This window comes from Maylandia zebra, linkage group LG6, assembly GCF_041146795.1.
Source record: "Maylandia zebra isolate NMK-2024a linkage group LG6, Mzebra_GT3a, whole genome shotgun sequence".
NCBI lineage: Eukaryota > Metazoa > Chordata > Actinopteri > Cichliformes > Cichlidae > Maylandia > Maylandia zebra.
This window is the reverse complement of record NC_135172.1, coordinates 29670879-29687720: the sequence shown is the minus strand read 5'-3', so window position 1 is coordinate 29687720 and position 16842 is coordinate 29670879. Positions and strand designations below refer to the sequence as shown.

Sequence of the window (16842 nt, the reverse complement as noted above, 5' to 3'; positions counted from 1 at the left end):
ATTTTATTTTATTTTTTTCATATTTTAAGCTGTAAAGACCACTTCTATCCCAAGGGTGAAGGCCATTAAGCCTTGCTGATGCTTTGTTGCTGTTATTTTAAAAGAAACCACAGAACTAATACCAGCTTTACTGTAATCTCTGTGCAATATAATACATAAGATCCACACAAAACTCTGTTTCTTTGCCAGTGTCATGCTCCTTTCATTATCATTAAACAGTGCTTTGGTGCCACCCAGAGGTTTGTTTAGCAAGACACAGCTCAGCTTGTCCAAAAAAAGAAAATGCACCGACTCGCATGTCAAAATCCAGTTCTTCTTTCACAGCTCACTCTCTGAAGGTTATCAGGTTATTTAGAAAATGTTATTAATTTTGCCTCTGTCTCCGGCATACCTGTCTAAACTTTATATTAGCACATTCATATAAATTCTTTTACTCTTTGAAAATCTGGGAGAGCAGAATTCAGATTATTTGAATTTTAAATGACTAAAACTCTTTGAATAACAAGGAAACCACACGTTACTGCTTGTTGCCTGACCTTTTTAGGGAATATTTAGAAAATTCCCTAAGTCTTTTATCCTGATGGTAAATCCATGTTGGAGGATTTCTATCATTTTTATAATTCGGCTGTTTCTGCTAAAAATGAGCTTTTGGCTCTGAGTTTGTTTTTTCTTGAATCTTTGAGCTTCTCATGTCAAATATTACTGAGTGAACAGTGAATTCAAATATATGGCCTTCTATCTTTTTCTTTATGGTGTGATTAGAGACGATTAGAAGCTGCAGAGGGACGTAACAGTCTTTCATATATTCAGCTGAACACAAGAAAAGAGAAAAAAATGAAAGTTTTTGAGCAGCCAGTTGAACTTCCACCCATCTTCATATTTTCAGCCTTAAATCTTTTATTTCCTTGTAGGGTAATCATTTAATTGGTCTACACAGGTTTTTGGAAAGTATGCCAACATCTGTCTCCCTCACTGGAGTCGCTGGCCTCCGTGAGGCAGATTATGAATGCTTAACACTAACGCTCATTCAAAAACTGTACTAGTCCTGCGTGATTACTTATTAGTGTGAAGTGTCTCATCCACTTTCCTTCATTATACTTTAACAGACAGACAAGGATGTCTGAACGCATGCTCGCTCGACCTCATAAAACCAACAAGAAAGAGACTGTGCCTTTGTCATTACTGCTCTAGGCTCCTATTAACCAACTAATTTCTTTCTCTTTATGCTCGACTGCAGTTCCTGTTCTCCAAGAGCAGCCGACTCATAATGAACCCTTATGTCTTTGCAACAAAGAGTGTAATCCATTTGGAAATACATTTTTCTCTATTTGAGTGGAAAGGTGGAAGGACTGACAGAGAGACTAGGTTATTATAGTTACAGAGCATTTTAGTTAACAGACATTTTAAAACCAAGTCCCACAAGAGAAACAAAAATAGGACAAAGTGATTAAAAATGTTCTAGTCTCTGTCAATTTGTATATATGTGTATATATACACATATATACTTTTTAAAAGTCTTTTTACAAAATTCCTGTAGATTATGTTATACTTGATCACTCTTTTCTTGCACTGTTGCTTCTGTCACGCTCTTTAACAAGTATTGTAAATCAGAGTGAGATTTCTCATGTAATGGATGTAATTTACATGAATGCAAAGGTGTGTGTACTAAATTGAGGTGTTTGGGTAGTTAGACACCAATAAGCTCTTCTTATAGCATAGCCGCAGATAAACGTAGCAGATTGTGACAGGACCCCCACCGTCAGTAGTTGATGGAGGCTTTTTGTTGAGATGCCCTGCACAACAAGGATGAGATCTGGGGAGAAGGGATGCATATGGTACAGAACATAAAGTCTAAACAAGGGTTGAAAGGCCTATTTGAAACACATAATGCCTGTAAAAAGATCACTCGACAAAAGTATTAATATTGCAATTTGGAAGCCTTTTTCATGACAGAAAATGATAAAAAGTAATATAAAGCAAAGGAAATGGAGCAGCCCTTTATAACAAGAGGATGGGAGGAAATAAAATGTGAGAGAACAAATCATCCCTATTGGCTTTGTACAGAAGAAACAAAGAAACATACTAGAAAATATTCACATTCACACTCCTATATTAAATCATACTACAGAAAAAAACACATTGCTTTGTAAGGCATTGAGCACCCAGGCTGAAAATCAGAGTTTCAAACTACAAAGATGTCCTTCAACTTTTTTTTTTTCGTATCTCAATTATATATTCTGCAATCATAATGTCATCACCTCTCAAATTTATTATATTTGTCTACAGCTTTATATGCACATAAATGACATTTATTGAGGTAGTCCTTCTTTAGGGACACAGCTGTGTTAAATAGCGTGACTTTCTCTCCTTCTAGAATGCTGGAGCGTTGTTTAAGATCAGAGTGGTGGGAGGATCGGCAGCCTACAGCTACCTGTCCCCACAGGACAGCAGGCCACTGTACCACCCTGCTGTTGACAGGTACACCACGCCTACACCTACACTCTACCTACACACATGTGAATACATGGTGTTATCATAGTTCCACGACTGCTGATTTTTTCTTCTTCCATGTATTTATTGAGTTTTAAACATTACACTGCACGACTGCTAATTTAGGTGTGGCCAATCTCTCCATCAAAGTCAGGCCTTGTGTATTGCTGGACTGCTCACAGTGCCACTAGAATTATCACTTCTAACTAGAGCCACATCTCCAGCTAAGATTCAGGACCTGCACAAAGATGCATGGCTACTTTGAAAAATGTCGTTTTTTCTATACATCGCAAGACAAACCCTTTGATGAAGGTGTATGCCATTGTCTCCTTCTGTGATGTCAAACTATATGTTGTGTTATTGTTCGCGTGAGGTAGTCTGCTAGGGCCGATGAAGACAAAATACCTGTTTCTGTTAGTCACATCGTTCTTGTGAGATCTCAGACTGGTTGTGCTCTAAGGAAAGAGCAGACATGTCAGCATATTTCCCCTGACAGGTCTCCTGGTCCATGTCCTTTTGTGCTTCCTCAATGTGCAATCTATATTGTTCTTATATTTTTTTACCCTATAGCTTTGGCAGTGTTTGGCATCTTTTTTAATCCAGTATAAATGTGGCGCAGACTTTAGTGGATGTAAACAGAACATCCAAACCACAAGAACGCACATCACATGAGGAGGTCCATCAGGTGCACAGTGTGGATGCTGACTTCAGCCTCTACAGTCAAAGGTGGAGTTCTAGTGTTAGGTCCTGTGAGATCGGAGGGACAAAATCAACAGACCTGTGCACTTAAATGCACTCACATTGCCATAGTGCTTTTTTAGCCACACCAACATTGTCGCTTATCGCCCCCATGCCCAGCAGATATGGCATCCTACAACTTTTTTGTCATGGGCACTTTTTACACAGTGGAAGGAGTCCAAAACTGATTACAGATGCAGAGTTGGAAGTGATCAAAACAAGACTTCCAGGGAGAAATCTAAAAATAGAAGCCATGCTGAGATAAGCCTTAATTTAATCAAACGTGTTTTTGACTTTCATGGGCAAGTCAGTGAAGTTCAATACATCCTCTCCTTGTACAATTTTCTAGACACCAGCAATTACGGAGTCAGTATCTAGAATTTATGATGTTAAAAAATGCAGAGTTTTAAAATAGTTTTTTTTATTTTTTTTTATTTTAACAAATACCTGATTACGTTAAGTGTGGCTGATATTTAACTTCTGGGATATAAAATATTATATTGTATTGTATCCTTTTATCTTGTGTAAAATTGCCATGTACCTATGTATAGAGATAAATCCTAAAAAAAATGTCATACTTGCTGATGGCATGTGGAGGAAAACTAGGAATACCTTCAGAAACCAGTGGACCTTGATAGCACTGAAGGATACAAACTATGATATCAGTTTAACAGTATGAAGATAAAGGCGTTATTTCCTGTGTAATTAACAACGTCAAGGTTTCGTAGTACAGCCGGGAAGGGGAGTATAATATTTAAATCTGTGCTGTTGTTCTACTAAGCTGCGGTGAAGGTCAGGCTTCCCACCGAGGGCTAGGAAATGAGCTTCCAGTGTGTGTGTGTGTGTGTGTGTGTGTGTGTGTTTGTGTGAACAAACCTGTCTGGGGAAAATGTGCATCGGTTTGCCCTCTTGGTGGCAGCTGAAGCTCATTTCATAGCTGTGATGTAGTTGAGCTTTGCATGAAGAAGGCCTATATCTGTGTTGTGAACATATCTATCTATCTATCTATCTATCTATCTATCTATCTATCTATACACATACATATATATGTGTATATATACATACATATATATGTGTATATATACATACATATATATGTGTATATATATGTATATGTATATGTATGTGTGTATATGTATATATATAATTAAAAAACTAAAAAAAACTCCCTATTAAATAATAAGTGAGGTAACACTTGGACTGCACACACAAGTAAAAGGAAACACATAGAAACACGGGAAAAGGAGTTATTGCGATCAGGTGATTAAGTTTAAAAATGTTTTAAGCTAGTTACTGTGAATATCAAGGGATTTAAATTTCTGTGGTTGTGCAAATATTGATCCACATGCGGTGCAGAAAATGTCACAAACTTGCTTCTCCAAATGGCTCCTTTTAAATCGTTAGAGGCTCACAGTAAGTTACTAAATCAGAAACCGATACACAATGCAGATGCTTTCTGTTGATCTCACACTCATTTATATTGTATGGTGGCCCTGAGAGGCCAAACGGACTGCAACTTCAGAAAACACTTGCAAAAAGAAAAATGCTGCAAAAAGAAAAACGCTGCAAAAGCACACACAACACAACGGAAATGTTTCTGGGGAGACAATAACCGGACGGACCACTTGCAAGTGTTTTCTGAAGTTGCAGTCCGTTTGGCCTCTCAGGGCCACCGTAATATTGTCTTCTTTTATTCTTTTTTTTTTTGGGGGGGGGGGGTGCCACATTTTTCATGGTTGTGTTTTGTACTCTGTGTTTTAAATAGAGCTGCAGTTTTTATAATTCTTATACACCGTTTACCATTTTCAGGGGCTCAAATGTAACTGGATATTTCATTTACTCACTCATCGCGGCCGATTTCTTTCTTTATGATAAGCATTTGAAAGAAAATCTGTTTCAAGTAAATCATAGTTCTCCAACTTTAAAAGAAAAATCAAAATATCCAGAAAGACATGGAAAACATATATATGAGAACCATGCAAAAATTGCAACATTAAGTTTCATGCTTCTGTAAAAAGGAAAAACAGTAGTGAGCTCAGCAACAGAAACGGCCTAGAGGTCTACAGAAGACGACAGTGGTGGATGATCTTATATCCAGCCAAGTGAGGAAAGCTCAACAGGAAGTAAACATGCCATTATCCCAGTCTATCATAAGCCGAAATAGAGAAAATACAAATGGTTCGCCACAGGGGGAAAAGCATCTGTGAGCCTAAAGGAAAGAAAGATGACATATTGCTAAAAACATAAGAATCAATAAGAGCAGTTCTCTAACTGCATTATTTAGACAGATAAAACTAAAACCTGTAACACAAGAACAGGAAGAAAAAAGTATGGAGAAGGTTTACAACGGCTCATAATCCAAAGCATACTACCACATACCTTATAAAAGTGTGTCAGTGTGATGCATGAGCATTCATTCATCACGCATTTATAAGTCCTTAGAAGGGCAATACAACACTGCTGCTTGTTTGGCTCAGTGGGTGAGCAGGTGACTATACACAACAGTGCAGCAGTTTAAGAAGTCTGACTCACGGTCCTTTGCTGGGTGTCTTCACCTTCTTTCTCTGTCTATATTGTCTTGTCACATAAGTTGTGGATTTATTGGATTTACGCTTGCTTTTCAATTTCAAGTGATTTTTGCATTTGTGGTGTTCTAATCATGTTGCTAACGGTTAAGTTACAGACCGCCCTCTGGTGGATAAACCATTCATTACATGGTTGTTTTGCATCCCTTCTTTACTGTTTTCATTTTCATTTTCATTTATTGGCCATTATAAATCCGAATACCAGTATATCACCAACTAAATAATCTCGACCAATCGACAAGGCTCTAATGAAATCATACAAGATAAACTTTGCTGTCCGTAGTGTTATATTCTGTTCAGAGTCATCTTAATGCAGCAAAGTGTTTGGATCAGTGTGGCCGCTGGATAGTGACCAGAATATACAGTAAAAGCTTTTTTGGGAGCTTTTTGAAAAAAAAAAACTAGTACTTTCAATGACCAGGTCCGTCACCGGATCTCACTGAGCAGCATTTCAGTAGCTGAAGACAAAACTGAAAGCAGAAAGGTTCATGAGTAAACAGCTGGAAACAGCTGCAGCAAAGGGTTTGGGAAAGCAACAAAGAGGGAAATCAAACGACTGACAAAGTATGAAAAATAACAGTTGTGTTGTCTTTTGCCTGTGCCTTTATGTGTTTATCTGCTTTACAAAATAGTTTGAAATGCATTGCTTCAATTAACTTGTTGTCTAACCTCCTTGTTAAAAAGATAATTAATGTTTTCTTGTATGTTGTGTGACACTTAAATAATTATTGACTTGTAGACAATTAACTGGCCACTCAGAGCTCCTGCTGATGCTCTGGGATCTGGATTCGATTTAATTTTGTGGTAGTGCTCTGTTTACACACAGAGCAATCTTTCAGTTAAAGAAATTCAAATGATTCCCGGGAGGAATTAACTGTGCGATGACTTTTTCGACAAGAGCATCTGTAGAGGCGGTGGCGTTTTTAGTGTCCGTTCCTCTAATTATTGTGCTGACAGGTCACAGAAGTGTGACATCTGCTAGTAGCGAGTGCATTAAATGCGTTCGTAGGGAACAATACTGAGACAACAATGTGAGTTCTGCTTTGAAGATGGAATGAAATTATTCATTGTCAGAATCAGTCAATATTTAGCTGTGCTTGAAGTCTCAAGCACCTTTCATGTCCATCTAGAAAAGAAAAACCTTTGACATGGCTCCAAAAATCTGCCCGTGGTGATCCATCATTCTGTCCTTAGCATTCAGTAATTTTTAAGTGCACCTTGGCCTTTCCATCAGAGCTACTTGGCTGTTGAATACTGATGCTGTTTCTTTCCTCCTGAGATGAAAGCAGTGAAGGTAAGCCCTGAAATATAAACACCGTGCCCCTCGCTACATTAGGGCAGAGAAAAAAAATCATATTTTTGCATACTAATCCCGGATGAGAAACCAGGTCTCAGCTTTGGTTGTTGTCACTCTGTGATCCTCCTGCCAGTGTGTATATATTTGTGTGCATATTATGGTGGAATAAATTACAATAAAAGTAAAAAGTGCAAATATTGATGGGCTTTAATACGATTAGTCAGAAGCTCACATTTCATTCTGCTTGAACTGAAACTGAAGAGTCGACTAAAGGATGTGTTTTTCTGGTGTTTTTAATGTGGAAAAGCATGTGCTGATAACTTGCACGAAGATAAATATCTATCTAATACTGTGCAATAGCCATGATTGGCCTTTTGTTATATTACTCCCTTATTCCTAAATGGAATAACTTCATTTTCACACAAATGACAAAGTGAAAAACATTTGCTTGAAATTCTTGCAAATTTTCTTTTAAAAAATGTACATTGTAAGTATCCACAACTTCTGCCATGACACTCTAAATTGTAATTTAGGAAATGCATTTTGTGTTTACTTGTGTTATCTTTGCCTGATATTTAAATTTGTTTGATGATCTGAAACATTAAAGTGTGACAAACATACAAAACAACAGGAAATCGGGAAGTGGGCAAACACTTTTTCACATCACTGTACTCTCTGGATGCACTATAGCAGCTGTCACAGGAGCAGCTGTTGCATGACAGCAACACAGATTTTAACGTTCTTCTTTTTTCTTTTTTTTAAACTTCATTCATTGTGGTTTATTTCAGGCTTTTGAAGATCACAGAATGCTATCACACTCAGAAAACTAAAATCATAAAATATGTATTCAGAGTTAAAAGATAACCTTCCCGCTTTTCTCCGCTGTTTTGTAGAGCTCTGAAGTTCTGCGGCCCAGGAGGACCCCCCCATGTGAAGCTTGTTATCGAATGGGAGCCAAGCACCAAAGAATGGTAAGGACTGAACACATTTTAATGCTTTAAAAATGTGCAGAACTCAAAATTTTATAGTGTTGGCTGTTGTCATCTTGGGTGACATGGTAAACACAATTCTGCCACTGAATTAGACCAATCCACTTTGTGTGTGGTCCAGTTTATTTGGCAGCATCCAGGAGGAAGTAGTGAAAGATGCAGAGAGCGTGAGGAACCAGCAGCAGCAGCACCTTCAGCAGCATAGCTGTACCTTGGATGAGTGCTTTAAGCTGTACACCAAAGAAGAACAGGTAAGTAAGAGGAATACAATAAGCTTTTGTTCTTACACGGTTATAACACAACATTTGCATTGGAGGTTTCATCTCCCTGAATTTCATGAAACAAGTGTAATTTAATCTCCAGATTTTACACTCCAAGTCAAAAAGGCCACATAAGTATTTAGAAAAAATAAAAGGTCCACTGTAGCACCTTTTACTTGCTTACATGCTTACTGATTTATTGATTTCAACACCCATATGCACAGTCTGATGTCAGAAATCAACAGATGTCTATAAAATTATCAAACAGAGACAATGGTCTGTTGCATTTGCCAATTCAACTAGAATACATGTCACGTATCCTCCTTAGTTTTCTTTCTTTCTTCCTGTCTTAACCTGTCCTTTTTGGCATTTTGCTACAATTGGCAAATGGAAAATCAGCATTGCACATAATAATAAATTATTGAATTATTAATGTACAATGCTAGTTTTTAATGCATTAATTTGTACTGAAATCATGTCTAATATTTAAGATTTAAAAAACTGATATAGATAATTAATACCTGGAGCTGACTTTCTGTGCTTAGCTTTTGTACTTGTCTTTTATTGTACTTGCTGTAATATTTCAGTCGGGTGGTGTCTGTTCTCTGGAAAAAAAATAAAGGCAGCTGGACTTTAGGTTTGTGAATATGTTTCACCTCTCATCCAGGAGGTTTCTTCAATTCTGGCGTGTGTGTGTATGTGTGCAAATTACCCAGATTAGTCAGGACATCACGCACAAACTGACTCTGTAATCTCTCATCAGGTCATATTCACACATATGCTCAGTATGGTGCTACTCATGTCTCACAGACTCGCACACAAACTTGGCATATTTTAATCTTAATTGTACCGCTCAACAGCCACTGAGAGGGAAAGCTCTTCCACATTACCTTCCTGTTTTGCTTGCGCATGGGCATGACACCAGGTCAAGGACTAATATTTCTGACATCCAGATAGTTTTCTAGATGAATCCTTTCTGCTGTCTGAAAAAATACCTAATGTTTTTTCAGACCTAATGAAAGGTAATGTTGTACTATTATTACTTATGCTTGGCTGGTCGTATTCACATGCTATAGTACTATTTTAATTTCATAGCAGTGATAAACATGTGTAGGGCAGACTATTCAATTCAAAGCAGTTTTATTTATACTGCACCAAATCACAACAACAGATAGTCCTGCTCTGATTGGCTATCACCAATGGAAGCAGGGCAGAGATGTGATGCTGCTCCTCAGAAGCCTAGATGATAGTGATGGGTCGTTCGCGAACGAAATGGCTCTTAGAGCCGACTCTTTGAAGTGAACGACGCGAGCCGGCTCCTTATTGGGAGCCATGAGGGGTTTTTTTGTTTTGTTTTGTTTTTTCTTTCTCTCACCCTCTCTCTCGCCCTTTTTTCCGCTAAACTCCGCATGCGCAGCATGTACTTTGCGCTGGGCAGAGGGGGGAGGGGCGTTAGTTACACTCGCAGTAGCACAGGAACAGAGCCAGAGAGAAAAAGAGCGAGGGACAACAACGTCACATTAGAAAGGTATAGTAGATTCAGAAATCATGCAGGCCCATATGACAGAGAATGTGCATCTTCTTTTTGTTTTAATATTTTAAAATATATTTAATTGTGTTGTGGTTTTCAGTGTTTTGTGTTGTTTCACGTTAAATTTGTTTAAAAGGAAAAAGCTGAAAATTTAAATAGTTAAAAGTTTAAAATGTAAATAGTTGTTTGTTGTATTATACGATTTATTTATTACATTTTATGTGGAGTGAATAAATAAAGTATATTTATGGTGGCCCTTAGAGACAAAGCACGTACAAAGTCCAAAACGCGTAAAAACTCCAAAACGCGTAAAAACTCAGACGCACGTACAAACTCAGACAACTCAAAAGACAACAGAAGTGCTCCAGGATGCTAGGGCGCAGTGTTGAGCTTTTGTTACCTAGTGGCTACACAAGCCAGGAAGTATCAACAACCGGATTTGGTGTGTGGTAGTAACATTTTTTAAATTATTTGAATAAATATGAGTGCTTGTCCATAAATGCACAAACAATACACACATGCTTTCAATTGTGTAATTTAAGTGATCTGGGTAGCTCTGTTTTGGAAGTTCAGTTAATGCTAGAAATGTGTTTTGGAGTTTGTATGTGCTTTAGAGTTTGTACGTGCTTTGTCTCTAGGGGCCATACGTGAACATATATAAATAAAACCACTTTTTTTACATTAGTAATTCCTTTTCTGCATAATTTTATATTATTGTTAATAATAAATTAATTAAAGCAACAAAACAACCTGAAGAGCCGGTTCGGAGCCGAAAGAGCCGGCTCTTTTTAGTGAGCCGAGCCGAAAGAGCCGGATCTCTAAAAAGAGCCCGAAATCGGTGGACTTCCGGTGGCTCGTAGCACCGCATGGCCGCATAGAGAGTGACCTCCGGCACCAACCGTGTGTTTCCCCGGACTCGAGAGCTGTATTAGGGCTACATTGCCATTTTTCGACTCAAGAATGAGTGGGGATAAATCTAAAAAGGGAGGATACGGGCTACGAAACATTCTTGACTGTGAAATGGAGAAGGACGCCGCGGCTAGTGAGGCAAGCCTCGCATCGGGACAAGATGGCGACCGAGGTGAAGGTCTGGGTTGGCTTCGGGATGCTGTGAGTAGCGTACTGGTGGCCGAAATGGCTACATTGCGAACCGAATTGAAGAGTGACTTCAAAGCATTCGGTACGGAATTTCGGGAGGATGTAAAGAAGCAAATGGCCGAACTCTCTAAGGAATTGAATCAAAGATTACACGAGATGGCGGATCAGGTGGAGGAGATGACTGGTCGGCTAAAGCACGTCGAGGACAACATGGCTGACTCGGAACGCTGGGACATTGGTGTTAGGGATACACTTGTGCAGCTGTTGGAAAATCAACGGGCGCTTCAGGAAAAGGTGTCCGATATGGAGGGCCGCGCTAGACGCAAGAACATCCGGATCTACGGCGTACCGGAAAACTCGGAGGGCTCGTCGGTGACTACCTTTGTTGAAAATCTGATCAAAGAACACCTAGGCGAAGATTTCGGCCCGGACCGTGCTCTCGGCATTGAGCGCGCACACCGCGCGTTGGGACCGAAACCACCCCCGAACGCCCCACCACGCTCAATAATAGTGCGCTTCCTCCGGTTCTCTGTTAAAGAAGAGATTCTCCGCACGGCGTGGAACAAAGGGGTACATATCCAAAACAAACGGGTGTATTTCGATCATGACTACTCTCTGGAAGTGCAGAAAAGGAGACGGGAATATATCCCAGTTAAGAAGGCTTTGAAGGACAACGGGATCCGTTTCCAGACACCACTAAGTAAGATGCGAGTGTTTTATGCGTCAGGCAATGTCCTATATAATACCGCGAGCCAAGCTGCCGAGGATTTAAGAAAGCGGGGAATAGCCGTGGGTAAGATCACCTTGGGGAACCAAACCAACAGGATGACAGAGGACACGATAAAGCAGCTACTTCCTTGGGAAACGCAGACAGCACACTGCGGGGGCGGCTTCCAGCAGCACGTGCGGGAAAAACTCCAAGCATTCCGGAGGGAGCAAGAAAAAGTGTCAGCAGACGAGTGAACAGCTGATGGCGGGACAACGGTGAGATAGCTGGCGGTAGAGTTTTGATAATCTAACCGCAGGAACACTGACTTTCGTATCCTTCAGAATTCATATTTCTTTAGGTTGGTGCCTACGGACATGGTTAGAGAACCACCACGTTATGTCTAGTAGCGATAAGAGACTGTTTCGTTTATTTTTTGCCCTTTTTTGGCTTTTTTGTCGGTCACTCCCCTCTTGTCGGATGAGGGGCCCCACCCTGTGGCCAGTCCCCTCAATGTCAAAGGATACTGTTATATCCTTTGTATTGGAAGCTCCTGTTAATGTTTTGTGTGTTTGCTGTTCAGTGAGTTCTGGTTGTGATGTTCTGAGGTCTGGGTTGATTATGTTGTATTCCACATATCCACTTGATGGCTTATAATTTCTATAAAATGCTGTCACTAAATGTAAATGGCCTGAATAGCCCTATTAAAAGAAGCAAATTAATTGCCAAATTGAAAAAGGAGACAGTAGACTTGGCATATTGGCAAGAAACTCATCTAGATAATGCAGAACATGAGAAATTAAAAAAGATGGGTTTCAGACATACATTTTATTCATCGTATAGGGCCAGGAAAAAACGAGGAGTAGCTATCCTTATCTCAAATAAAATAAAATTTGAACATATATCTACTATAAGTGATAAGGAAGGTCGGTTTGTTTTAGTAAAAGGTAGAATAGAGAATAAGACGGTCACACTATTAAATGTCTATGCACCCCCAGGAAGCAACGCAAGCTTCTTTAAGAAGATATTTGATTTGATCTCTAAGGAAACGGTGGGAACTCTTATTTGTGCAGGAGATTTTAATTTACTGTTAAATCCCAGATTAGACTCAAATAATAGGGACAGGAAAAGCACGTCTGGAGGGAAACGGGTTAAAGGAATGTTAACGGAATTAGGGCTTATTGACGTGTGGCGATCTATCCATGGGTCAGCGTCAGGATTCACTTTTTACTCTGCTCGACACTCAGTGTATTCGAGGATAGATTACTGTTTTATGTTTAATAGGGATTTACACAGGATAAAAGATTGCAGAATAGGTCCAAGAGATGTCTCTGACCACAGTGGACTTTATATAACGTTACATTTGGACGGGACACGGAAGACAACTTTGTGGAGACTAAATACCGGTATGTTAAATGACCCCGCTTTTGTGAAACAAATGACAGCCGATCTTAACTTGTACCTGCAGGACAATGATAATGGAGAGACAAATCACAGTATTGTATGGGATGCAGCCAAAGCTGTCCTCAGAGGTAAAATAATTGCGTGGTCAACCATGATTAAAAAGAAAAAGTCACAAGAATTGTTACAACTGCAGAATAGATTAATGGCCTTGGAACAGTCAGGTCTAAAGGATAAAAATACTACAGTAACCCACCAGATCAGACAGATTAAGCAGGAGATAGATAAGATATTGAGCGAAGAAGTAGAGAAAAACATAAGGTTCATGAAACAGAGGTATTATGAGGCGGGGCCTAAGGCGGCGAAGCAGTTGGCGTGGCGGATTAGAAAACAGCAAGCTGAAAATAATATTTATAAGATTAGAGACCCGGTTGGTAACAATGTTGTAACTGACCTGGATAAAATTCAAAAAGCGTTTGAAAAGTATTACAAATCCTTATATAGTCAATCTACTCAGGGTGATGTAAATAAGATGACTGACTTTTTGAATTCCTTAGACCTGCCTACGATTGGTCGAGAAGCAAATAGTAAGTTAACGTCCTTAATATCTCGGGAAGAAATAATTAAAGCTATCTCCAGCCTTAAATCCAATAAATCACCAGGTACCGACGGGCTCCCTGCCGAATGGTACAAAACCATGAGGGAAAGCCTTCTTCCCCTGTTGGAAACTAGTTTTAACTACATTTTGAAAGGAGGTCTGGTACCTCCCTCTTGGAAGGAGGCCTTCATATCGGTTTTGCCAAAGGGGGGACAGGATAGACTAAACTGCAAATCTTATAGGCCTATAAGTGTCCTGAACTCAGACTATAAACTATACACAACTATTTTGGTGCGAAGAATGGATGCTGTAATGCCTTCTTTGATTGATGAAGACCAAACGGGTTTCTTGAAAAATAGACAAACCCACGATAATATTAGACGAGCTTTACACATCATCGAACACATTAATAATAAGAAAAAAAGCTCAATTATTCTTAGCTTAGATGCTGAAAAAGCATATGATTCAGTGAATTGGGACTTCCTCTTCCTAGTGATGAAAAGATTTGGTTTCTGTAGCGAGTTTATAAGATGTTTCCAAGCTCTTTATTCTCTCCCTACTGCCAGAATAAAAATTAACGGTAGCCTCTCCGATACTATTTTTTTAGAACGAGGATGTAGACAGGGGTGTCCAGCAAGCCCCTACCTCTTCAACTTGTTTATCGAACCTCTAGCCCAGGCTATACGTCAGGAAACATCGTTGAAAGGGATTGTAATAGGAGGGGACGAGTACAAGGTGTGTTTATATGCAGATGATGTCTTGGTGACAATCATGGATCCCAGCTCAGGTATACCAGTATTAATGGGGATGTTGGAAACATATGGCCTGTATTCAGGGTATGTCCTTAATGTCAAAAAAACTCAAGTTCTGTCATTTAATTTTTCTCCGGACCAGACACTACTGGCAAAATTCAAGTTTAATTGGGAGGCAACTGCTATCAAATATTTGGGAGTGTTTCTGCCTAGAGATCTGACACAACTGTACGATATTAATTACAGTCGTATTAATAGAGAAATATATAGCGATCTCAACATTTGGGTCTTGCTCCCTCTCGACCTTGGCAACAGGATACAGATAATTAAAATGAATATTCTCCCCAAACTACTCTATCTTTTTCTTGCTTTACCTATTCAAATTCCAGAGAAGCAATTCAGGGAATAGAATAAGCAGATTTCGAGATTCATTTGGCTTAACAAAAGACCACGGGTGAAGTTCTCTACTTTGCAGTTGCCGAAAGACAAAGGGGGCTTGGCTCTACCTTCATTAAGGAATTACTACTTATCTGCTCAGCTGAGGTCCTTGGTGTGTTGGTGTAATCCATCTTTTTGTGCGAGGTGGAAGACTATTGAGATGTCTCTCTCAGACACGCCAATCCAGTCTAGACTTGGTCACGCGGCTTCTGATTTGGACGATACCTTGACGCCCAGCCACTGGGTCACTTTTACATTAAAAATATGGAGGGGAGTGGTCAAGCAGGCGCAACTCCAGGAAGAGATAAAACTTCTGAGGTGGCCAGCGTATGACCCTGATTTTCTACCTGCTTCCCACGATAGTAGATTTAAACAATGGGTGTGGCATGGAATCACTGCTGGGTGTTTGGTTATTGTAAAATCTAAAATTATGGCTTTTGATACCCTATGCAAGACTTACGATCTCGGGAAACAAGACTTTTTTCGATACTTGCAACTCCGTGACTATATTGGCAAAAGACTGAAGAGCTGTGTCCGTGGAGACTTCTCGATTGTTAATATTTTCATTGATGCTTATGACTCTGGGAGTAACAGAGCCTTGATAAGTAAACTGTATAAATGTCTGACTAAGCTCAAAGGGCACTCAACGATTCACATAAAGCAGAAATGGGAAAAAGAAATGGACATTGTGATTACAGAAGATGGGTGGGCACGGATCTGGGAGACACAGTTTACCACGACTAACTCCAACATGTGGCGGGACTTCTGCTGGAAGAACATTATACGCTATTTCATAACGCCTAAACAGAAGTCTAAATTCAGTGCTACACCTGCGTTTTGCTGGAGGAATTGTGGGGAAGTCATGGCTGATTACGGTCATATATTCTGGTCCTGCCCACTCATACGACCCTTCTGGACGGAAGTTATAAAGATAATTACAGAGGTGTTGGGATTCCACGTGTCTTGTACATTTACCTCATTGTATCTGGGGTATTTTACAGACGATTTAGTTGCAGATGATGTTTACCTTCTGAAAGTTCTCTTGGCTTCTGCGAAGAAGGCCATAACAAAACGCTGGCTCTGTAGAGATCCTCCCACTGTAACACTTTTTACCTCTATAGTGGAAGACGTCAAATTGATGGAATGTATGACTTTCACTCTGCGACTGCAGGGAGATTTGGGAAGGAGACGGTGGAGAAAATGGCTGGACTTTACAGCTTGTGGCAGCACCCTTTGATGCATAGAATTAGCAATGCAGACTTGTTGACGTATGTATGTGTGGATGTGCAGATGTATGTACAGGTGTATGTTATCTTCCCATGACCTCATACTGTTTCTGTTTTTTCTTTTTTCTTTTATCTTGTTGCATAAAAATGTTCCTAAACAAATAAAAAGTGTCAAAAAAAAAAAAGAGCCCGAAATCCCATCACTACTAGATGACAGACCCAGATGGATGTGGGGATAACAAAAGTGCAAGCAAGGAGCACTGAGATGACATTAAAGGTGCAAGTTCTAGTGAGCGAGTGTATGTAATGGGAATGACTGAGATGAAGAGCTGCTGAGTGGGGATCAAATGATAGAGAAAAGACAGGAAGGAGTGAGGGCATCAGCTTGTCAGATGCAAAATGACAGGGTCTGAAGTGAGAGGTGAGTTGGTGCTGATAGAAGGATAATGGAATGAAAAAGCCAGAGTAGTCAAGTGACAGCCACAGTTTGTGTGCCGTAAAAGCAAAAAGTGCCATCAGTTCAGCAGTAAGACTGCATATCAGTGCTGTACCACAGGGTAACTCGTTTTACACAGTCCATTTACAGTTCTTGGGGAAATTAAAGCATATTTGTATGACTCAAGCAAAAACAATATCTAACATACGATGCTGTGAAAACGTCTTTCTTCCCTTGCTGGTTTCTTAGAATTTTGAATATTTGTCACAATGACATGTTTTTAAAATTTTAACATTA

General features: G+C 39.6%; 1 protein-coding gene across 1 annotated transcript in view; it reads left to right on the top strand.

Annotated features, from left to right (window-relative positions):
* The window catches only part of usp43a (ubiquitin specific peptidase 43a), a 137587-nt gene that overhangs the window by 85296 nt on the left and 35449 nt on the right, over window positions 1–16842 (top strand). The window contains exons 9-11 of the mRNA XM_004539282.4: window positions 2375–2478; window positions 8004–8081; window positions 8221–8350. Coding sequence (XP_004539339.2) covers window positions 2375–2478; window positions 8004–8081; window positions 8221–8350 — 312 coding nt within the window. The remainder of the gene's footprint in view (window positions 1–2374; window positions 2479–8003; window positions 8082–8220; window positions 8351–16842) is intronic.